General features: G+C 41.7%; 1 protein-coding gene across 1 annotated transcript in view; it reads right to left on the bottom strand.

Annotated features, from left to right (window-relative positions):
* Positions 1 to 1,658: 1,658 nt before the first annotated feature.
* The window catches only part of ntrk2a (neurotrophic tyrosine kinase, receptor, type 2a), a 75,279-nt gene continuing 51,445 nt past the window's right edge, over positions 1,659 to 25,492 (bottom strand). Inside the window, exons 15-21 of the mRNA XM_076099583.1 lie at positions 23,815 to 24,000; positions 17,626 to 17,756; positions 12,947 to 13,119; positions 12,515 to 12,670; positions 11,793 to 11,883; positions 4,257 to 4,415; positions 1,659 to 1,844 (exon numbers count right to left, since the gene is read on the bottom strand). Coding sequence (XP_075955698.1) covers positions 1,659 to 1,844; positions 4,257 to 4,415; positions 11,793 to 11,883; positions 12,515 to 12,670; positions 12,947 to 13,119; positions 17,626 to 17,756; positions 23,815 to 24,000 — 1,082 coding nt within the window. The remainder of the gene's footprint in view (positions 1,845 to 4,256; positions 4,416 to 11,792; positions 11,884 to 12,514; positions 12,671 to 12,946; positions 13,120 to 17,625; positions 17,757 to 23,814; positions 24,001 to 25,492) is intronic.

The following is a 25,492-nucleotide window of genomic DNA, read 5'->3' as shown; positions in this document are numbered from 1 at the left end:
GGCTGTAATGAAATATACATTACACCATTACACTGGACGGGGCCTGGCTAAAGCACTGCACCGCTCAAATAATAAAACATGCACAATTCAATTTCCTTCTCGTCCCGTTTTGAGTGTCTTTCACTGTGTGTGTGTGTGTGTGTGTGGAGATGCAGGGATGACAGGATAAGGTACACAGTGTGTGTGTGTGTGTGTGTGTGTTCCCATGTGCATCCCCTCTAGCACAGATGTGGTTTTCAAGGATGTCTGAGTGCTGAGAGCCTTGATGATTTAATATGGGTTGACCAAATGAACCACACCTTTAACAGCGCCGTCACCCACACATCTGACCGTGATCCGACCACTCAAAACTCAGCATCCCTTAGCAACTTTTACAACCCCCCCCTACCCCACCCCCAACAACCACGACCTCCCGATAATCGGACAGCTGCGGACAAATTAATCAATTGACCTACGACACGAGCACTTGACATCACAAGCGAAGCATCTGTCACTTCGGGGGAGAAAAGAGAAGTAGTCATTATGTTACCCTGTGCTGTATGACAGTGCAGTCCCGGCCTGAGCAAAGTATGTAACAGAAAACAGTATGCAGATACGAGTGCATATATCCTTATAATCATGTATATCAGACTGTTGCATGAGGAGATATTATAGATCAGTGCCAGATAGTTTTTTTTCTACATTTCTAGTATTCATAATTACAGTATAGTAGAATACCTCAGCTTTTTTCACCAGCAGTTCAGTTCAGCTTCAGTAGGCACTGGATTTTTTTTGTTTCAGTGAAATTGGCCAACCAGAAATCCTCCTTTATTATCTCAACTCCTGATTTTATCTGACGGGCAGAAAACCAGATTGTGTTTACTTCTCCTGGTCATTCTTCCTGTTACAGTCAGTCTGCTGTATGTTTACAGTGTGTAAATCAGCAATTGTGTAGTCATTTCCTCTGGCCATGTTGGATGATTGCTGACTTAATAATGTACAGTTCTGAGGGACGGACAGACAGACAGACAGACAGACAAACAGAGAGGGGAAACCACAGTGTCTTTATGGCTCGACATAGCACAGAGCAATTTCCTCTGAAATGTCTCACCGTCGCACAGTCTCATATTTACACGCAAAAGGATTGAAGCTTCCGGGAATCCTCCCAACGTTGCGCCTCTTTGAAATTTCCGGTTGTCTGACAGGCAGCGAGGGATGAGTCAATTAATTTAAAGTCCTGTTAATCAGGTTTTCATCAATTTAGCCCCAGTCATTTTAAAGCATTTCAAAAGAAGCCTTTTTTTTCCCCCATCCAAAGTTAAATTACTCTGAGTAAATGTCTCTCCGGGAAGGAAGGAGGGAAAGAGTGGAGATGCACAAAGGAGAGGAAATTGTCGGGGAGGAAAGACACGGTTGGGGATGAGTTGAGGATTTTTTTTGATTGCCTTCAAAAGTTTGATAATAGCTCACATCCTGTACAGCTATACCTGTACACTTGCAAGAGCGTCACACACTTCATTTCATCCACAGGTGTCACTGCGTCCACCCTAGCGCGCACACACACACACACACTCACTCACGCACGCACGCAACCTCAAATGCACAGACACAGTAAGATACAGTAATCATCCCCACCCACACACCCACACATCCACACATCCTCTATCGTCCGCCTGTGTTCAGCCCAGTATATCCAGGTATACAGGTGAGGCTTTGGCCAGATTGAGGAGCAGACAGTGGATTTCTTTGATGTTGAGTCTCATGTGCGGCTCTCTCTGCCAGCAGCCCAGCATCAGGTCATATACTTCTTTAGCACAGGTCCTGGGGCGCTGCAGCACCCTGCCCTGGGTTATACACTCTATTACCTACAGAGGAAGAAAGAAAGATGACATCCAGCTTAATGTTAGCGATAGTCTTCTGTTACAAAGCAAACAAAAAACAGGAACATTCCTCAACACTTCAAGCTGAAAGTCGCAACTTTCTGCATGTATAAGATGATGGAGCATCTGCTCGGTGAGGAAGTTTCACCTCATTGCAGTGGCATACGGGGAAAATGTCACTGGGAATAAATGATTTACTGGAATGATGAAGTTGGACGACACTGGAGCAGTCAACCAGACAAATCAAATCCAATCCGTCAATCGCCGCGTGAGAGGAAATGTAGTGTTTTAACACACTCAAAGACGTATATTACTTTAAACACAACAGATTTTAGCTCTAAAACGACTTTAGGGTGAGGATGTGTGGATCAAGGAGAGGGGACTTTTTGAAACTCAAACTACTATATACAGAAGGGAGCTCTCTGGTACAAAGAGTGTGTATCATTCTCTGAGAGCGCTTTGTAAAATACCTATATTGTGCTATAATTAAGCTTTGAATAATTTCCTCATCCATTAAATACCCCCTGCTTTGAGTGTGGAATTAATACCATTAACTGGTTTCTATTTAGCTCCAAAAGCCAGTTGTGTCTTCCAAATTGCAATACATAAAAAAATGTAATACCTGAAGATTAACATTCAAGATCTCTAAATGATCAAGAATACTGTTTGTAATCATCATTTTGCTAATTAAGCAGCTACTTACTCCTCGTTCTGTGATTGTTATCAGTTTGTTAGAGTAGATGAGTAATGAATATCTCTTTTTGGAACAAAACTCCGTATCCTGTCTAAAAGATATCTGAGCACCAGATTTGGGTCAGGAGGTGAGTGAACTGTGAATCAAGGAAGACTTAATAGATTTATTTTGGATGTAACCTGAGTGAATCAGGATAAAAGACGGGACTGCTGTCATGGTTAGAAAGCTGTAACCAGAGTTGAGGACATCATAGGGTTGAGGTGAAGGTGAAGGGTTGGAGGGCTCTGGTACAGCTTTGTTTTTGGGAAACTGGGTCAAGACCCTGAGTGTGGTGAAGGGACAATTTGTGAGAGTTCAGAAGAAACAGCCAATTGTTACTTATTTATTCATTTGTTTTAATATTAATTTTTCTTGCTGATGAGAATTTTGGGGCGTTTAGTCAATCAACAGAAAATAAGTCTTTTAAAATGTTCGCTTATTTCTGCCTTTCATAGTTTTAAAATAGTTAAAAAAAATTATAGTTTCAGTATATTAGCTTGTTCCAGCTCTTCAGTGAGGCTATATGATGTTTACATCGAGTGAAATCTTCCATTTTCCAGGAATCTATGTATTTTTATGGCTGCAACACTCATTTAAAATATTGTAGATATATTGTGCATAATTCATATCCCCAGGGTTCCGCCTGACGTGATCAGTGACGTGATCTCCACTGTATTTTGGATGTGGATGTTGGATGTTTTGCTTCATGAGTCTGTTCGACTAATCCACAAGCAGGCCGCTGCTTGTTAAAGGGTTTAAATGGCAATCCCGATGAACCTCATTTATCAAGTAAATATGCTAAACATTCACTGGTCCCAGCTTCTCAAATGTGATGTTTAGCAGCTTTTCTCTTTGTATCGTTGTAAATTGAATGTCTTTAGTTTGGGTCTGTTTGTTGGACAAAACAAACCATCTGGAGACGTCATCTTTGTATATTTAATCAAGAAGATCATCATCAGACTAATCGATAACAAAAGTAATGGTTGGTTGCAGCCATAGTGTTGAATATTTAGAAGAAATCCTAATTTTAGTGGCTGTGTCACTGTATGCTGAATGTCAAGTCAATTGTATTTCTAAAGTCAGGGCAGATGCAAAAAAATGTTTGTAAAAAATACTTATGGAACAGGGTTTGAATCCGAAAGAACAGGACATTTTGTCTCTTCAGTGTCACCAGACCACAAAATTCAATGTAATCAGTGACAAAAAAGGGACATTTTGAGAGCCCTTTTGAAAAACAGGGTTTAAAAAATGATTTCCACTCAAACTGCCTGACAACAGCACCTTCCCTTCAGCCGCACTGAAGCGTGAGCCGAGCAAAACCAGCGACCCAGAGAAAAGCTTTTTGTTCAGTAGCTTGCTCTAAGCTCCTCAGCTCTGTGTCGCACAATACCTCACAACACCAAATGAAAGATGATTCAGGCCAAATGATTCTCACGATGTTTGCCGATGAGAAGCTTTCGCACAAAACTGATCAGATATTTAGTCTCGTTTTTAACTGGGCTGCTTTCTCATATCTTGGGGCTGCAACATCTTGTTTGCCATCACTTATTAAGATGAAGGTAAACTTCCTGGTAACATTGACATTATGTTACATATTCTTCTTTTTGTTCAGTTTACACATACGACCATTGTGACGGATAAGTGACCGTGACTTCGTGCCGTACCTCATTATTGGAGAGCTGGTACCAAGGCTGTTTTCCATAGGTGAAGATCTCCCAGAGAACAACTCCTAGACTCCAAACATCACTCTCTGTGGTGAACTTTCTGTACATGATGCTTTCAGGGGGCATCCAGCGGATTGGCAGCATGGTGTGACCTCCGACCTTTGAACACAACACACACACACACACACACACACACACACACACACACACACACACACACAGAAAGAGAGAGAGAATAAAGTCAGTATCGTGTCGAGTGAGCGTAAGAAAGATTTAGGAAATTTCTAATAGTGTCCTCTCATTCTCTACATCCAGTTCTATTCTTTTCTATTCTGCAACATCATGCATTTTGAATGCATGGTCACGCAGCTTTTCACACTTCTCACAAGGATCACACGAGGAATTTCAATACATTTTAAAGTAGCGCTGCAAACATTTCACTCCTCAAAACCGCTGCCTGAGGCATTAAAACGAGGCAGTGAGCTACGTTTGATGGTATGGGCACTGCAGACTGCATCATCTCCGTGACTGTGGCACACCTCGCTCCTGATCAGTGTACCATTTGATTTAACTGAAGGGTACACCGGTGAGCAAGCATTGCTTTATATTGCCTCAGACAAAGAATTTATACGTAAGCTCACAAATAACGCACTAATTAATTGGCCACCGAATATTCATTATACAGTGATCAACCACCAACTGATGAAAAAAGTAACATTTCTGGATTAACAGTCAAATGTATGATAGGAAATATGTGAGCCAATTTGTGTGAGTCGGCAGAACGTTAGCAGTCAAACATCAGAGTGAGTTCCAGCGATTGTCATTAAGCATAAATCAACAGTTAATCCCAAGCGGGAAGTCACGGGCACTCTGAGAGACATTTGGTCATTTCATTTGGTCATTTCAACTCTAATCTGAACTGAGCCTGTTTGATTGTTGTTTCCACTTTCCATAAATATGACATAAATAAATATTAATTTCAGTTGAGACCTCCAGACTCTGGAGGCTGAAACCAAGTTAATCTACTGGGCTGAGGTTGGGGCCTGAAAACTGTTAGATATGCATGTTAGATACGCCAGTGCTTCAACTCCTAACCTGCTCAAAGAGAAAGTGAATCAAACCCAACCCTGTGGACTGACTCCATATATTGAGCCTCACCTCACTTCTCCTCCGAACATGAATCTACCGACCCATCTGCACTGCATTGCTCCACACAGATAGAGCAATCCATTTTCTGAGGTTTATGCCTGTTATTAATAGCTTGGTACCCACACTTGGCGTGTTTCTTTGTTAGTCAGCGGGTTATTTAATGGAGTAATAAAATGTGCACAGTCACATAGATAGCCATCAGGTTCACTGGGAAACATATATGCAGCCCTTAGCTCTTCATCACCGGGTCCTTGTTTTTTGCTGCTGGTTTGTCTGGATCTTATTTGCATTTCTCTCTCTGTCTCTGTCAAAGTCCATTGTGCTTTATAGGCAGGCCATTATGAAGTACAGTAAGCAGTCTAGTAGAAGGGTTATGGTGTAAGAATCATTATCCAGAATACAATCAGAAAAAGACATAAATGGTTTACACATTACACATACACTACAACACATGCTTTTTATACTACAACATGCACATTTTTGTCAATCTTTGGATATCCTCAATCAGAATAACAATGCTATGCTCTCACAGCCCAGATGCCAGGAAAAAAATGTTGGCATTCTTTGCACATAACTAAAGTCTTCACAAGCTTCGACCAACCTGATTTAATAAATCACTTGAAAATAGATGGTAGTTATAGTTAATAAGATCTCCAGAAGGACTGAACACACAAACGTAGTGATGGATTTGCCAATAGCTGCTGTAAACTGAAAGAAATAAACGATAGATGTCGTGCACTACATAGTAAATTGATCAATATTAGATTAAAAATAGTGAAAGTGTCAGAGACAGACATTGTTGTTTCTATTTTATTCTATTCTACATCCTGACATCATTTATTCACTCATGTGTCTGAACCTTCTCACATACATTTGTCTTTTTGTTTAATTCATCGTGGCTGATCATTTGCCCTGAAGGTCTGAAATATTAATATTGGGCTCTTGAACCGCAGGGCTACGTTTCTCTTATGTTCATCTGACTGAGTGTGTATGAGGGAGAGAAGGGCAGCCTTCTCAAAAAGCTCGAACGAAGCGGGATTGAAAGAGACAACAGAGGAAAGAAAACAAATGAAGGAGCAGGAAGGGAAAGCCTCAGAGTTAAATCTTCTTGTCATTGCCATCAAATATAAAGAAAAGGAGCTATAGACCGAACACTTTCAGAGATCTTCACTGAAGTATAGACAGCGCATCTCACTCTGTCATCAGCTCTTTCTCTGTTTCCTCTTTGCTGTCAGTAGCTTCGTCGTCAGTCTTTGTCTCTTTTGCTGTTGCCCTCTCTCTCTCTCTCCCCCTCAATGTCTCTCCCTCGTTCTCACCTTCCCTCACCGTTTCTAAGCCCGCCTGTCTGTCTCTCTCCCTCTATGTCTTATAAATATGCATCATTTCAGCTATAGACCACGGCCACTGAGTGTTCCAGGAAAGCCTCAAAAAAGGAGGATAAATAAAGCAGAGGAGGGCTGTGGGCTCTCTGTACTGACCTCCTGGAGGCTGGGGTATCCATGACAACTGGACCGTTTAAAAAAGAAAGCATTATGGGATGTGGTGTAGGAGGGGCTTATGTGACTAACCCCGCCCACTCTTTGTTATTCAGGAACCCTATACCTTAATTGCCCTCTGTGTTGCTATGGAAGCAAAAACTATTTCCAAGAATGCTGGTGTGTTGGTGTGTGTGTGTGTGTGTGTGTGTGTTGGTGTGTGTTTTGGTGTGTGTGTGTGTTGGTTTTATTTTTTTCCCTGGAGAAAAGCGCTTACTCTCCTGGCCTGGCCCAGAAACTGTGAAATGACTGACAGGTATATTTAACATGCTGCGGTTTATTTTAGTGATGCTGTCACTCAAGTCCCCCCAAAAAATGTGTACATAGTATATATATATATGTATATATATATATATATATATATATATATACAGTTTTCAGCAATTTCAAATTAATAACAAGATGAATTCCTACAATTGCTGCTGGACTCAATTCCGTGATATCTACATATCTATCTATCTATCTATCTATCTATCTATCTATCTATCTATCTATCTATCTATCTATCTATATATTAAGGTTTATAGGACTTGGCTTGATGTGGATAATGATGAGGACTATGAATCGGATCATTTAAAAGCAGAACTGGAACATGAGCTTTGCATCGGACAACGATCAAGCTGCCATCGAAGTAACTGTCTCAAGAGGAGTAAGGACGGATGAGGGAACCTCATAGTGTTAGTGACACTACTTCGACTATCATGTTATAAACGAGGAAGTGGTTTTCCTCGTTCATATTTCCAACTTTAAAAGCTTAAGATTTTGTTTGTTTGCTTGTTTTTCTGTCCACTTTTATACAGATTTACAATCCGTATAATATGGTGGGTTTATGTGTGTCTTAATGTGATTGTGGACACATGGACAGTACAGTATCATCCTAGCATTGTTGTGTATCTGTGTTGTGTTTTTCCACATGCACACTCACTCCTACACAAGATAACCGCTTCAGTATGGCCCCTCCAGGTGCCCCATTAGGATGCTGTTTGTCTGTGTTGGTCGTGTCTCAGAGATGGGTTTTAAGAAAGAAAAAAAAAAACACACAAGCCAAATTACTCTGCAGAGATTGTTTAGCTCGGCTTTGTTGCCAGTGTTTTCCTACAGTTTGTGTCAGCAACATCCCTCCCCAACTACAAATCCACGCACACACACACACACACACACACACACACACACACACACACACACACACACACACTGAGAGAAGGCTGCGAGGAGAGGCTCAAGGTTTGAATCGAGGCATTCTGTCTGTCTTCTGAAGCGCCTGTCAGGTTCATTGTGTAACAAGGGATTCAATGACGTCACCACAGCCCCGACAGTTCAGTGCCTCTGCTTCTATTTCCCTACACAGAGACGCACGCACACACACATAACGGGGGTCCAATTCCTCTGTGACTCATCTTTGCTCCTCTCTGACGCAAGAGCATGACTGGGTCTCTACACTACCCACCCCACCACACACACTCACTCACTCACACACACACTCACACACACACACCTCTGTCTCTCCTGGATGCAGAAACAAGGCTGGATCCATATATTTTACCTCCCACCATGCTGTACCTCTCTTTTTCTCTGCTGTTTTCTTCCTGTCTATCTACATTTCTGTCCTTCTTTGACATCTCTTGCTGATTCTCTGTCTCAAAGCTGCAGTATTGTGTTGTTGTCTTCTACTGTATACAGGCTGCCTTACCTGCAGACCCCTCCTCTGCCACCTCAGCATGTGTATGTTGCTTGACAGCTCTATTACTGCCTTTTCTCCTTTTGTGTATTTATGTCTGTCTTGTTTTCTCCCTCCCTGGCCTCCCACCCTTTCTCTCTCTCTCTTTTCCAGTTCTTTCTCTCCTTTCATCTCGTTGCCACCCTCCCTCCTGCCTCCGTCTCCCACAATTCCATCTACCCCCACCCCCACCCCCATTTTTCTCTAGTACTGCCTCAGCATACTAAACAGAAGTTCTCTGATTACTTTTCTTCCTGAGAAGCGTTGAATACAACTCCGAGGCTCGCCGCCACTGCCTTAGCCCGTTGCCATGACTACAGCCTCGGCGCTTAGCTTTATTGAGGAGTGAAAGGAGGAGGGGGGGGTGCTGTGTGTCTTCACATAGGAATAGTACTAAAGTGGAGGGACCATTATCTTTTTTTACATCTTTAATTTGATGCCAAATGGACTAGTTATTTAAAATTGAATCTCCACAGTGTTAAAAAAAAGACCAAAGAAATGTCAATTTTCCATGTGCTTGGAATACAGACTGATTGTGACCATGTGGATCTTGTGTTTTTGACCTTTTCAACATTGTGGCTTCGGTCGTGAAAGACTTTGTGGGGGCACTAAGTGAAATATGATTAGCAAATTGGAATATGTAAATTTATTCTAGACTAAACTTCTTTACCTAACAGACTACAAATGATTTCTTTCAGTATTTCTACTACGCTGAGCATTTTTTCCAGACTGTTATAGTGCTTTTCCATTCATCCATCCATCCATCCATCCATAATTTTCCACTTATCCGGGGCCGGGTCACGGGGCAGCAGGCTTACCTGCAGGCACCCTGATCACATACCCGAGGCACCTCAGCTGGCCCCTTTCGATGGGAAGGAGCAGTGTCTCTACTCCGAGCTCCCTACGGATGTCTGAGCTCCTCACTCATTCTCTATGGCTGAGCCCAGCCACCCTACGAAGGAAGCTAATTTTGTCCGCTTGTATCTGCAATCTCATTCGTTTGGTCACAACCCAAAGCTCATGACCAAAGGTGAGGGTCTGTACATAGATTAACTGGTAAAGCAAGAATTTTGCCTTCCGGCTCAGCTCCATCTTCACCACAATGGTCCGGTACGATGACTGCATCAGTGCTGACGCTTGCTTTTATCCTCACTCATGAACAAGACCTCGAGATGCTTGAACCCCATCTGTACAAACAGATGGTACTGACTCTCATCCCGACTTCTTCTGTAGATGGAAGGAGCATGGCTCACAATGCGCCCTGACCTCAATGCCTTTCCCTGCGATTGGTGGGCCCACAGAAAAGCGGCTCCATGGTGATTTTTCAGGCTGTGCCCGGCCGAGCACCATGTGTCAAGACCCAGCCACCAGATGCTTGCCTGCAAGCTCCCCTCCCAGGTCTGGCCCCAGCAGGGGGCCCCGGTTTACCTTTTCCATGCGAGGTGCTACAACTCTTATATAGGTTTCAGTGAATCACTTTTGGTCTAGCCCCTTCCCTGGGACCACTTTGCCTCGGGAGACACTACCAAGAGCTATTGCCCTCAACAACACAGCTCCCAGGGTTACTAGAGCAAACAAACCCCTCACCCACCTCAAGGTGGTGATTCACTGGATAGATTTCTACATAGAAAATACGATCAAAAACATTACTGAATTTCGATCAAAACCATTACTGAATTACACATCCATCAAATGGCCTACAGATCACTGTTATTTTACAGAATTGTGTTGTTAAGTTTATGAGCTTTCTCTGTTTTTCCTCCTTCTCAGAGTTGTCTGTCATTGTCACAGTCAGTTTGTCACATTGGACGGCAAAGGGCAGGAAAAATGGAGTCACTACCAATCCATCTGTACAATTTATTAGATTTTGGCCTTTTGGAAAGGTGACAGATTGCTGTACGGCGTAGGGGGAAAAACCCACACACCTCTCAGCTGTCTCTCATACCCCTGAGTTATCTTGACACTCATAGTGGAGCTGAATTTCCTGCAACACGCACACAAAAACATACTCATTCACAAAATGTGCAATGAAATATCATTGTTTTAATTGTGGCTGCATGTCCTATCCCTTTGCTTGTTGCAGAGCAGCCCTATCTACACCGATTGGTCTGCAGGTCAGTGTTACAGCCCACTGACCTGCACTTCCTGCAGTGTGAAAGGATCTGTATATATAGGTGCGGTGTCAAATGTTTTTGACTAACCAGGCTGTGCAGTTTGTAGATACATTTCCGTGTTTGTTTCATTGTATAAGTATGACATTATGTGATGCTTCATACATTTCTGAAAAGAGATACAGTAGAGTTAGAGGTGCTTATTTCAATGTCACAAACTAAGCTTTTCAAAAGCAAATCCGCAGATTATTTTTTTTTGTCTTGTCTCCAGGTTAATCTTTAATATTTCATTGACAAAGTCCACAGTAAAGAAATTAGGATACACAAGTATGGCAGTGAAAATACAACCCATCCTTGTGTTATATCTTAGTGTTTTGTTTTTTTACAGTTTATTAAATATGATTGAAAGTATTCACTTAACATGAATATAATTGCTTATATGTAATATTTTATATGCATAATATTCTTGGCTAATTGGCTAATCAAAAAGCATCACATAGGACAAATATGGCTTCTTTAGGGCAGGTTCTGACTTTTTCTTTCTATTCTATTCTTTCCTTTTCATTGTGATAAATAGTTTTCATGAGAGGAGTGTATTCAAATATATTGGTGCTTGCAATGCAGTTGTTGGCTCTGCCGGTCTCTGGTGAACAGCAGCTACATAACATGAACACCTGCTTAATAAAAGAATAGAGAATCAATTATATTGTAAAACAAATTTACAACAAATGGTGCATATCAGCCCTCAGTGGCAGAAAATGCTGCAGTATTTATCCAAACAAACTGCCCTTATTTTACACAAAGACCTAACAAAGCATGCAACTTAACCTCCCTCCCCTTATATTTAACTACATACGGCATCACAGTGAGCTACATGTCAAGTTTAATATCACTGCTCTGCAAGCTTATCACTGTAACTCCACCAGAGTCCGTCAGTCATGCCCATGCAGGGGAGGAGTAGAGAGGGGCCCATGCAGCAGGGAAGAGTGAGGCTAGAAGGCCATAAAAAGATATCGACACATACACCTACCCTGTAGTAGTCAGTGCTGTAGACATCTCTGGACATGCCAAAGTCTCCAATCTTTACCAGCAGGTTCTCGCCCACCAGGCAGTTCCTGTTGGACAACAGACATAACCAAACAAACTTGGTACAGAATAATAACAGCAAGATGTTGTGGTGAGATTAATGTGGATGTTTTACATAGCTTGACTTACAGGATGTTAACTCTCTACCATATATGTTTATACCCGACAAAAGTTCAGAAGTCAGAATTGATTTTTATCGTTATTCATTTTTGAATAGTAATCATTGGTCGGTTCAAATACTTTTTGTTGCGGTGTTGTTTCACCACACGAGAATCATTCAAGCATTTACTCACTCAACGTGGAAATGAATTCATCGGTCGATCATAGACGACTGACAGCTGCTGTTTTACAGAATATCCGTTCATGTTTTCTATACTAGTTTCATAAATGATGTCCAAATGACTAAATATGTCAAGTGTAGTTTAACCATATACATGAATCTGAAAGGACAACCAGAGGAAATATGATTCATTAACAGGTATTTATATTTCATTACATTGGCAATTTGTTGAAAAAAGTGTATTGTCACTTAGTCATTATCTGTTAGTCCTTGAAGAAGGGTCTGAATACATTTCCCTGTATGATGGATGTTTAGTGTTCATTTGAGGCCATACAAATTAGCGGTGAGAAGCAAATGAAGGAAATGAGTAAGTGACCAACCTAGTGGCCAGGTCGCGATGCACAAAGTGCTGTGAGGCCAGGTAGACCATGCCAGACGCTATCTGCTGGGCGATGTGCAGCATCTGAGACTGGGTCAGCTCCACAGGTCTGGTGGTCAGGCCCTCTGCCATCAGAACTGCATCCGGACCATGAGCCCTGCGAGGAAACAGATGGAAAGTTGTCACGTGAGCCGAGTTATTGTAGGTCGGAGTCATATTGTGTCCTGTGCAGTGTTGCCAACTATCAGCCTGTATTTAACCATGTAAAATACTGCATAACCCTCTCAGAGAAAAGTCTGAGATGGACTCTTTCAAAATAGCAAGGAAACCTCTATTGTCCAATATGCTTTGTCTATTGATCCCTCTGTTGTCACGATGACATTTTAGAAACAATCTTGGTGACATTCTGATGTAATGAAGAAAAGAACCGTGCCTGAGGAACTTGTTGAGGTCTCCATGTTTCATGTACTCAAACACCATGATGAGAGGGTCGCTCTCCACGCAGACCCCGTAGAATGTGACAATGTGTTCATGTTGAAGGTTGGTCAGCAGCTCAGCCTCACGGTGGAAATCCTTCCTGGCATTTTCACTGGCCTCTTTAAGTGTCTGCACACACACACAGAAGTGACATTTTAATACACTGACAAATGAAAAAGTCACATATTGTGCCACGTACACTATTGCCAATTAGTCATCTTCACAGTACGCCCAGTGCGCTCCAATTTTTTTGGCCGATGTCCACTAGAAAGGAAAAGTGAATGTGTTGCCTTGTAAAAGTGAGCTACAGCAACTCGGCACACAGAGTGTAAAATTCACGACACAGAGTAAGGACTGATGACAATGGCAGAGCAGGAACAAATTCTATATTAATGTAAGCCATTACAATGTACAACGCTGTTTACATTTATTACATTCCCTTTGAAACTAATCCTTTCTCTCTCCCGTGAATCAGGAAATCTGTCAGGGAGGTTCTCTAATGCAATCATCTGTGTAAGAAACATAAAAGCTTGCGTGAAAGAGAGAGAGAGAGAGAGAGAGAGAGAGAGAGAGAGGGAAAATGAAAGTGATACAGGGTCTGTATGCATTTCACATCAAAAGAATAATAATATAGAAAACTCATCTTGTCCTACATGAATAATTGATTGTCTTCCTACAGTATATGACATGGATATATGTTCGCTTTCCACCTTAGGTGTGTGTGTGCGTGTGTGTGTCTGTCTGTGTACTAACATCACAGATAGAAGCTCCGATTACAAATATCGGATTAAAGGACAAGGAGGAGTCACTAAGAAATCTCAAGGAGACGGAAATGACCCCCGACCTTTCAGCTGAAACGCTGAGATACCGGAAAATGAGACAAACTGTAACTCCACCCACCTATATATTCAACAAATCCTGTATCGTGATCAAACAACGGCTTGGTCATGTACATTACAGGCTGTAATGTGATACTACATGATGATGGTGGATTCGTACAGTATGGATACTTTATGAAAGCCTACACTCCAATCTCAGTTTGAAATGTGACGTTGGACGTGTATAGGACAACTGGGTTGGCTTTTCTCTAAAATCCTGTCTTAGTTAGACCTTTCAGTTTCGGTTTATGTGACTAAATCTGTTTTTGGGGTTCTCAAAAAGTAGGAGAACCCCCCCTGATTACAAAGAGATGATACCACTTTCATAAAGAGTTTAGAAATTCTAATTGATTGCTTTATTTACGGTATTTACGATATTTGATCAGTATTCATGACTTGTTGTAATAATGCAGTTATACATCTTTGTTATGTATTAATAGACACATAAATAAGTTTCTAACTCTCTAAGAAGCCACCAAATGTAGTAATATGTATAACTAAGAACACAGATCAATGCCCAGATGATAAGAGGTCAAATGATCAATTGCTGGCATCTTCTTGATAAATAAGGAAGCTAAAAATGACAAAGCAAGTTTCTAGAAGGAGGAAAAACACCAACCACAATCTAGCAACCTTTGTTCTTATCGAGGAATTATTTAATAACTGTTAATCAAGCTATTTACAACTTTTAAACCTTTACAAAAAGTGACCTATTAACAGGAGCACTAAAATGATATGGGTCATAAGCATGACAACTTTTTAATATCCACATTTGACCGATGGATGGTCTACAGAACAAACGCATGCAAACTGCTCAATTGATCAAATGACCACGGTAACAAATAACGAGCAAACCATTTTTAACGTTGAATTCAGAGACTTTCCTGTGAGCCAAAGCTATGAACTATCACGCCTTCACGCATCAAGTCTCTGAACTCAATGCTGCGTTGATTCCCAGGCTAGAAGCCATAATATTGCACTGTTAGTCATCCAGTCTGCGCACATTCAGGTCCCTGGACAAATAAGAAGCAATCAACAACCTCTCGCACAGGAATGTAGTGACTCACATTTACATGTGCGAAGGCAACATCACGGAGAGTGCTAGGTGCTCATGATTGATGGCATGCAGAAGTGTAAGCGTGCATAGGCGCATACATATTTCTCTGTGTATCTGCATGTGTTAAAGGGTGCCTGTGGTCGATGGGCCCTCAGTATGTGATATACAGTCACAGTGAAACTCGCTTCTGTAATATGGCTGACTGGCTGATTGATAGCCGACTCTTAAACCAGAACCATTAAGGCCTATTAGTGAGTGTAGGTTATTTTGATGTTGTGTACATGTTTCTCTAATGTAGCATGCATGACAGAGTGCAAGATAAGTACAGCATGTGCATGAGGAAGGTACTTATGAGAGGAGCTGAACATGCTCTCTTTACGCTGAAAGGTGGAGAAATGATGAGTAATGATGACTGAATGCACTGACAAATCTTAGAGCTGCTTTATGTCCATTAATGGTATGTAAATCCATTGAAATGTTAGAATTGTAAGTGAAATTGCAGAAAGTTGGCAAAAGAAGAAACAAATCAGTGTGTTGCAAACTTTCATAATCCAAAGTGCCAGTAAGATGTTTTATATATTCCAGTGCCCTATGCTAACTGTGCTGATTATAATATGGCATTTATATTACTTTAAAAGTGCTAGACTGGGAGCATTTCGATTGCCTCTCAACGGCTCTCAACATGGTGACGACTACGCTGTTTGCAGCTAACAGTGCAAACAGTGCTGTCTTTGCATACGATGGCAAACGTGCTGAAAGAGCTAACAGTGATTACCAAGGGGGACCGGAGGGTGGTTGCTCCGCTTACGTTACTACGCTGTAGGTTGGGAAGGAGTCGTCAGCTGTAACCGCCGTATGAGAGCAGTGAAGAGCGGCAGCCGTGAGCGAACCAGTGAAACGCGCTCACATGCACTAAAAACACTCGCGGCCAGCTCGGCTTTGTCAACGAAGCGACGAGAAGCTCGGATAACAGCACGCACAGAGGGAGAGCGACTTCATTGTAATATATACTCAAACATTTCGTTTTAGTTATCCAGGTTTTAAGCAATCTGCCTCTGAGATATCTGCTTTTATTTGTTTTGTTTGTGGTGCTCCCAGCATTTAAAAAAGACCTCACTTTGAACAGCTGAATTACTGTACATTCTACCAAAGAAATGCCCTCTTGTAGCTTGTTTTGTAATTTGGATGAACCACTCTTTTAAGCAAGAAGAAGTCAATGACAATGCCATCATTTAATCGAAAAAAATGTGTTTCCACCAGCTTTCATCACGTCTCCTCTTTGTTGATGCAGCCACAAGGAGGAGGAAAAGACAACTGGAGAGAAACGGTGAGTCATACCAGTTGACAAAAGGACGAGGACGAAACGAGCAGGAAGATCGTGCTGTAAGCAGGTGGTACATTAGCTAATTGGAAAAAATTACAATGAATTGGTAGAGTTAAATCAATGAAGTTACTCTAATGACTAAATGATTCATATACATGCAACCACACCTATGGCACTTTATTTTCAGTGTAAGTTGACTGCATGATTATATAATGTTTTACCAGATTTGACATGCTGTACAGCAACACACAGCATCTTGCTCTACAATAAAGAACTGCACTTCTGTGGGTTTTTCAGGTGCATATTTTACAGAGAGCTCAGACTGAGCTGAAGCTAAGCCGGCAGCAAACATCAGCGGGCCAGCAGGCGGTTTAGAGAAAAAGAAGGTGGAGGATTTGAGGAGAGGAAAGTAGTAAGAAGAGCGGCTGCAGAGGAGAAAGGAAAAGTACTGCAGGTGTGAGTGAGTTAGAGGTGAGGCATGGAAGACAGAGGAAGTGGGGACAGAAAGAGAGGGAGGGGGGGTCCCTCACAGGTCATGTATTGTTAATGAGAAGATCTCCACCAATAAGATCGTGTTTCACCGCAGACCAGGAGAGAAAGCATCCTTGATGGAGAGATGCATGAACGGAAAGATGTGATGGGAGGATGCTCCCATGTAAACCATTCAATTTGACCCCGGAAGTCAGCGGTTTGAGTGTCATTCCACCTTTCCCTTAAAGAGAAACTCTTTAAAGACGACCTTCTCACAGTAGCAGAGGAAATGGAGATGAGGAGATGGTAAACATGGAGATGTCTAACGTGTCCATTTCAGAAACATAAGATTATCTGATGCAAACTGTAAATATATATTAGAAGAAAATGTAAATCCAATTTATTGTCACACATGTACACAGCAAAGCCCACGGTGATATTCAGGCTCGGCAGCTAGTAGAGAAGCCAATAACTTCAGCTAAAATATCAACATTGTTATTTTGGTGCCACCAATCATTCTGTAGGGTCGGGGGTCTTCAAAGTATCTCATTTTGAAACTCGACCCGGCATCATTTTAAACACCTTCTTTGTAACGCAGACTGGATGGTGTTTCATTTGTTTTGGCAGAGACAATCGGTCCTTCCATGTCCAACTTTGTGTTTTGTTCACTTGCACTAATAATCTCACATTTTAAGGACAATAGGGCAACATAAAATAGACCATGAAAACAAATTCTGGAGGTCTGCGACTGTCTTTACTGTAGGAAACATAGAATATATTCATGCAATTCTAGGAAGGAACTATAACACTTTAACAGTAGGAACATACGCAATTGTTTTCTCTACTTTTGAACTGTTTCTTGCAGAAAAGAAAGTGAAAATAAGACCAGCAGGCCCTCAGATTACCTTGACAGCCACCAGTATCTTCTCCTGGTCAGGTGAAAGGTTGTAACACTCGGCCAGGAAGACTTTTCCGAAGGCTCCCTCTCCCAGCTCTCTCTTCAGCACGATGTTGTGTCTCTTAATATGCTGGACGACTGGAAGAAGAGGAAAGACAGAGAGTAAGAAAATATAGAAATATATGTAAATTATTGAATTTTGGAACGTCATTTTAATTGTGTGTTTTTCATGTCTATCTGTGTGATTTTACCACAGCAAGACAACATTTGTCAAAGTATAAGAATATAAAAGGAAATATCATGATTGATCTTCTATAGCTGCAAGGTGAGCTTTCATGTGATTGCTTTTATACATGTTTTGAAATGTTTCTCTGTTCTTGTCATACACTAATTTGATCCAATTTTTACTATAATGTAAATCTTAAAAATGTGCGTCTCTCTGTTTCATGTCGTGTCGACAGACCTGCTCTCTGTTGCTAAATAACTCCCGACTACACGCCAGCTGATTTCTTTGAAAATGTTGCATTTTAACATGCCGATGATACTTTCAAGGTGCCCTTACTACAACATCGCTAAGCCCCGTCTTTTTGACTGCAGGCCACATGTGCAATTGTCTGCATGCAAGGAAACACATATTATCCGATAACACATGCACTTGGGTACTTCTTGAACACACACACACACACACACACACACACACACACACACACACACAGAGGACACCAAGAGCTGAGATTTATCTGTGATGTGATTAAGAGGTGCATTTGAAGAAAAGCTGTCCACTCAGAATATCACATTAAAGCCCAGCTAGACTCCCAGAAGCTGCATCGATCTACACTGTGAGCTACCGAGGTCCACCATAACCCAATATGGTAGAGAGAGAGAGAGAGAGAGAGAGAGAGAGAGAGAGAGAGAGAGATTCAAAAGCATCTAAGATTGTGATGGAGGAGAACACACACCATCCAATACGTGTGTGTGTGTGTGTGTGTGTGTGTGTTTGTAGGCTTTGCACAGTATACACATGTCTCCTACAAATTATGCCAACTATTTTGTTTTGCCAAATGCACCTTTTCAAATGTAGTAAATGTATATATACACAAGTAATAAATATATATGTTGTTGCAAAATTAAATTTGATAATTATGTACAATAATTATTCCATTACTATTTGAAGCAACAACACTTGAACGATTATTGTATTTATATATTTACACGTGTAACATTTGAGTTGCTATTTCGTGCCCCATTCGCCTACTAAAGTAATTTCGGTTCCTACCTGCCGTTGTATTGCGGAGGACAGGTGTGAGTGTAACAGTCTCAGAGCCACGGGAGTCTGCTGTAAACGACAAGTGAGCCCGAAGTTGGGGTACACAGTTTTGCCGTATTGGTGTTGTTTAAAGAAGATTATCTGAAGATTAGCATGTTTGTCCCTCGGCAAGGGCGACTGTGGCTAAGTGGATAGCAGGGCCGTCTTTCAATCAGAGGGTCGGCGGTTCAATCCCCGTCTCCGGCTCTGCTAGTCGCATGTCGATGTGTCCTTGAGCAAGACACTTAACCCCAAAATTGCTCCCGTAGCTGTGCCTACGGTGTAGAAATGTGATAGACTGAATTTTAAGTTGCTTTGGATAAAAGCGTCTGCTAAATGACTGTAATGTAATGGCAGTGAGTGGTTCAAATCAGACACACAGGTGCATGCTCGATCTGCTTAAACGCTCAAATGCTCTCGGTTGATTCTCCAGGTGACTGAGGAAGTTGTACCTTCAGTGAGGTGTGTGAGGCCTTTCTGCTGTTTGTCACAATAATCCTCGATGTGACTGCAAAGCCTCATTCAGCTCAAACGTACAGGAGCGCATGTGTGACGGTGAGACGAGCAGAGAAATTGAACCAGATTTTCGGAGGACTAATGGGCGTGCATTACACGGTGTGTGAAAATGTGAAGCTCAATTGGTTCGTGTGTTTGTGGCTGCTGTGGAGTTTTTTTTTTAAAATGCTGATGCATCTCTGGTGCTGTTTTATTCTGCTGTTGATTCTATGAGAAGTGTCATGTTATTTCATTTATGTGCCTTGATCTTTGTTACACCCGCCGCGGTGTCCATACATCTTTTTTATTAATTGTTCGTCACATTTGTTTGATTGTCTACGTTTGGCCTCTTTTCTAGTTAATTCTAGTAATGTTACACTGAGGAAGGCTTGTTGTGTAATTGATCATCAGTTGTGTGCACAAGCTACAACGTGCCCTCTTTAGAACAGGAATATATTGCTGGTTTGGACATGTATGACATGCACTTTATTTTGGTCGTTAATGTAAGAGGTGTTTTTAAATATCCCAAAAATTCCATTTTGACTGACCTACTTTTTACTTTCATCTAAGAACATTGTTACACAAGTACTTTTACTTGTTCATGAGTAAAATGTCTTCAAAGGAACCTTGAGCTACAGCAGATGTAAGGAAAACACATGAAGTCACTCAACAATTTGAAGATATGTGCAAACTATATAGGCTAAACATAATGGTTAAAGAAGAAAGGTAAGTAGAGTTATCACTGTGGCTATACATCAGTGTTTTTGTATAAACATATGTTTAATATACATTACATACATAAAAAAACAGCAGTAGCACACAATTCCCTCTGCAGTGGCAGCACACAATACACTCATTTACCCACAAGCCAACTATACCCTATTTAACCAGCTAATTACCTCACCGCACCATTTCCTACTGAGGTTGTGAATAAGCGTTCACCCATGAAAACGCCTCGCACCGCTTCTCCTTAATTAACACCCTGAAATAGGAAATAAATGAATGTGTGCAGACCAATGCTTCCCCTATCGCTTTTCTTTCTTTGGCAGGAAGATGTGGTGTTGTTCTCACAGCCTTTCCTGCTGTTTTTTTTTTCTTTTTAAATTTGTCTTTATTGTGACATTCATAATGTGTCATTGCAACTAATTTTGCATTCATATATTCAAGAATTTTCCATAATTGCTTCGCACAGCAATCAAGAACTTTCAAAATCAAGTTATTTTATTTTTTATGGCCTCATATTGCTCATGAATTCTGCTTTCCAGCTGTCTGCCTTTGCCAATTTTACACTCCTTCCACCCTGCTTTCATTATTACATTGCATCTCTTTGTGCAGTGCTACACATCACCCCTCTTCTCCTCAATCAGTATCCTTAATTAAGATCTACAGAAATATTATTCCCCATTTACCAAACTTTACACTCTCCCTCTCTGATGTTTTTCTTAATTAGCACCCGTTTTCCCTCATTTAGCATCCCTCCATCCAGTCTCATTATCTTACTCTCTCTCTCTCCATCATTTATTTCTCCCTATTCTCGTTTCCCTTCATCTGCTGAACTTATCACTTTTTAATCAGCATCCTCTAAACATTAACATCCAAGCACACGTTCTTCCCCCATTCTGTTGCTCCATCGCTCTTTTTCCATCACTTGTTTATGACGGCGCCGACAACATTTAACATCAAGAGGAATAATATTTCCCATCAGCCACCTCCTCCTCCCATATTTTTCCATCTGTCCTTTCCCTTGGTCGTCCAATCGCTCCACATCTCCCAAAGGAGCCACCTCTCATACCTATCCTCCTTAATCAGCATCTTATGAACAACCAAATAAATGAATGTCTCGGGACATAATTATTCCACCTTTTCCCATCTGCCTCTTCTTCCCTTCCTCCTTCCCTCACAGCCCAAAAATCTTTCCATGACCCTGGATGCTGACATAAAACAGTTTGGAAATTATGTGTTTTTGTAATTTGAACCAAGCAACGTGATGTGTCAAAGAGACAACCATGTTTGACAGATGCTTTAAAAACAGGGCCAGCAGAGACTGCAACCCTTTTCACTGTCAAATTCCTCATGCAGTTCATGTCATGACTCATATAGTTCCTTTTCATTACACTGCCAACTACATGCCGTTCTATCAGGTGCAGCTAATTGTGACCAATTTTCATAAGCTTAGTGTGTATGTGTGTGTGTGTGTGTGTGTGTGTGTGAATGGGTGTTGTCATTTACTGTACGCACGTGTTGACTTGTGAATAACATTTCCCAGAACAGTGTTAATCCTCATTCCCTAGATACGATAAAATACAAACCCCAGAGGATTTGCTGGGATGGAAACGGTGGAACAAATTGAGAGATACTGTAGACAAAGCCAAGAGGAAGGTGTAACTTCACAAAGATGAAGATAAATCTCTCCTTCAGTTCAGGGCTGAAGCTGCTACTGAGGACACTGAGGTCAAGTCCTCTGTATTTTCTCCTCTCTGAGTTTTAGCATTACATTATGATTTGACTCCTGGAAGGAGTTTTGACTTTCTGTGAAATATCAGTGTTTCCTTTCATGCCATAGTTGGATGACAGGATGTGTAGCTCGAGCCAGTTAGCTTAACTTAGCACAAAGACAGTGAATGGGGGAAACAGCTAGCCTCCAGGAAGTTGCATGTGCCTGCCCAAGAAATAGTCCTGCACACAACTCCCGACATGATAGTGGTGTCATTCTTCTAATTCTCATCAAGAAAGCAAATAAGCTTATTTCCAAAATGTCAAACTGGGTCCGAATTTCCAAATAATTTCCTGAGAGGTATGTAATCTGATACTAAGTATAGGGAAAATAGTGGCAGTTATTCTAGTCAGAGTTCAGTTTAAGGAGTTGCTGAATGTCCTCAACAAATCCATTAAATATAACTTGAAAAATACAAATACTAAAATAAGACCCTTTTATTTGGGTTTCCGGCTGGGATTGTTGTTGGGAATTGAATTTATGACCTCAGTATTTCTAAAATCTTCACTACATCCGTGCTTCAATTGCTTGACACACTGACATTCTGTATACATACAATGAATACGGTTATGTGGGGTTACAGAAACATACACACAGTAGTTCCAACCTATGCGAGTCCATATGGGTTTTACTGTCAGTCTTTCAAAATGCTTGCAACACACTCTCCAACCACGCTCGCTCCTCTGAGGTAATTATTGTTAATGAGGTGTTAACTTCAGAGGTAAGCTGCACAACTGAAGCTCTGCAACACCGCTAACAGATCCCGTAATTACACACGGATCCATCATCTCTGCTGAGTAATTGTTGCTTTATTGCTGCCAGGAAGAGGCCTGTGCCATCTTTTAAAGTCAAAGCTTGTATTCAATATTACTGGCCACAAGCTTGGTTAAGACCAATGTTTAAAAAGAGTTCAGTCCCTGGCATGCAACTGAGTGCCATTTTGCCAAACTGTCTCCATCAAAAGCTGTTGCTCGGGTCGAAAAAAGAAAGAGAGCCAAATAATTGGTCCGATACTTTCAGTATTTATGCCGCCTCTCTGCGAGTCAAAGAAGCATACAGAGTAATAGTTGTAATGGCTGCAGTGTATTAAAAACACGCACTCATACGCAGCGGTATGCTATTGACGTTCATTGATCCTCAGCCCTTTCGTTCTTGTCTCTCGGCTGTAAATCCCAGTCTGTCTTTTGGTAATAACGCACAACCAAAAAGGTCATCCTCAAATCCCTCCCATTATTATATCTCCTTCAACTGTGGCCTCAAAAATAAGAGCACACACACACACACACGTGGTTTCATAATTTACTGCAACGCAAGGCCAAAGCCTGGAGAAGCTTTTATTACTTGCCAATAATGCTAATGTCATGTTGATGGACCAGGTCACTATCGGTGTGTGCTCTCTGTCCATCTATTTGTCTGTTGTCTCCTTCTGTTCTCCTCACGTTTCTCTTTTGTTCTGTTTCTGTTCGTCTCTTTCTCCTTTCCACTTTCTCTTTGCCCTTTTTGTCTCTTGTTTTGTTGATTTTTGCGCCACCATGCATGTATGTACCTGTTGCGCTGTTAAAAAAACTCAGACTCTTGTACGTTTGGTCTTCCTTCAGCTCTGGTGACGCGTGTGCATGAGTCCCACATGGACGTCTCACATTTATGAATAGATTCATGCTCAACCTATGCCGGGGCGCACACACGTATAAATAGACTTTCTATATTCAACTTCTCTCTCACAATCCACAGCTTATCATCAGCCGCTCCAAGGTCATCGCCATGACAGCCGGAAAGATGTTGCCATGGTAACCCCACGCCTCGTCTGCTTCGCAGCAGATTGCTCATAATGGGTCGATAAGCGTTTGTTTAACACAGTTCATTTGGGTCGCGCGTGACAGATAAGTGAGGTTTTTACTCACACGTGTCGGTCTTGAGGCTGTTTGTGCTCCTGAAGTACTGAGGGTTTTCTATCACCGGGATCTTGGTCATGCCGATCATTACCGCGTCAGGGCCCATCTCTGAGGACGAGGGAGTGTTGCTGCCGTTGGAGACGTGATGAAGAGGAGAGGCCGAGTCGTCGTCGTTACTGATCACCGAAGATGGTCCTGAGAGGGCAGAGAAAGAGGGAGTTCTCAGTTATCTTGACAATGAGGTCCTGCGTGTGAGACGGAACGTGTCAGTACACGTAGCAGCAGCCCTGTTAATGGTGTAAAGACACAAGAGAATGAATTCAGTGGTTAAGCTGTTATTAGCAGAGATTGAAGAGATGCGATCATAAAGCGGGGAGGTTAAGCTGTTAATATTGATCACAGTAGACATCTAAGAGGAGAGAGACACATCAGTTATATTCATAACATTAGAGTGTGTAAGCTACAAAACGGACCTGCACATTTATATTCATGTGTTTTTAGCAACACTAATCACCCCCTAAGATTTCAGTGACTTTTGAAATGAGTCGCATTACAAAGCTTCAATTGTGATCATAGAAGTAGAGTCAAGTACAGTTTGTTACTATCATTAAATCGAACACAGGCTTCACCCTCAAATAGGGCTATAAGAGCTCCGTATGCAGAGAGCAAGCGCTTATTGCTTGTCTGACGGTTGAGCAGTGTCTGACACCCTCTCACAAGTCCTTTACAGTGTCGGGATTGGGGGGAATTTCTGTCACGTTCCGAAACCACCAATTTGAGGAGGATGCATAGTGCAAAACAAATGCAGAGTTATGGTGCAAAAAGGGAAACCTGGCTCATCTTTGTCACCTTTATCATTTAACAAGAGTGCTGTGTTGGCCAATGTACATTCCTAGTTTCCTACTTTGTGACACTGCACTGTGTTGCAGTGTTTTTAGTGGTCATGAGGCATCAAACTCATGGATCTGTCACTCCAACTGAACTAACTGGATCTTATTTCCTGTTTCACCGTTGCTCAACAACACAGCTCCTTACATTGCTGAAAGCAGTGCTGGCTGGACACCCACTTTCACCACACCTAACCTTCTTGCTATGCAGAAGGTGGAGGGAAGTACATCCTGGGGCTGACCACATGAGCCACACAGCACTGGCCAACACACACATCTTAATGTGCAACAGCACTGCAAGAAGTCAGAGGAGGACCGACAATTGCATAAGACAAAGTTAGACTCCTGTTGATAGGATATGTGGATGAGGAGGTAGCAGCTCCCATACTGCTGACTTGGTTCATCTTGTTTGGATGAGAACACATTTGCAAGTTTACGTGTGTGGAAAACAAGTGACTACGCCTGTGACAGTCCTATTAGAGGGCTAGGCCTGTAGAAAAGCACGAGGTACTTTGTCAACAGTGGTTGTTTGAGTGCTGGGTTATTGTTTTGTTTAGGTCAAACTCTGCAGCATTTAATGATGAAGTCAAGGAAAGAGGGCAATGAAAGAGTATTTCTCCAAAGCTGGGTAACCGAGGGAATTAATGTATGTCCTCAAAGACGAAGGCATGTAATCTAGGAACCCGGTGGAGAAAAGATCTCTGGAGAATAAGCTTTTCTCTATCAAAACTTAGATTTCTGTCACTTTTTCAGTCAGAAAACACTGAATGTTAGGGCTGAACGATTTCGAGAAATGATCT

This window comes from Anarhichas minor, unplaced genomic scaffold (genome assembly GCF_050575085.1).
Source record: "Anarhichas minor isolate MPS153535 unplaced genomic scaffold, ASM5057508v1 ptg000025l, whole genome shotgun sequence".
NCBI classification, from domain to species: domain Eukaryota; kingdom Metazoa; phylum Chordata; class Actinopteri; order Perciformes; family Anarhichadidae; genus Anarhichas; species Anarhichas minor.
This window is presented reverse-complemented; position numbering and strand designations above follow the sequence as displayed.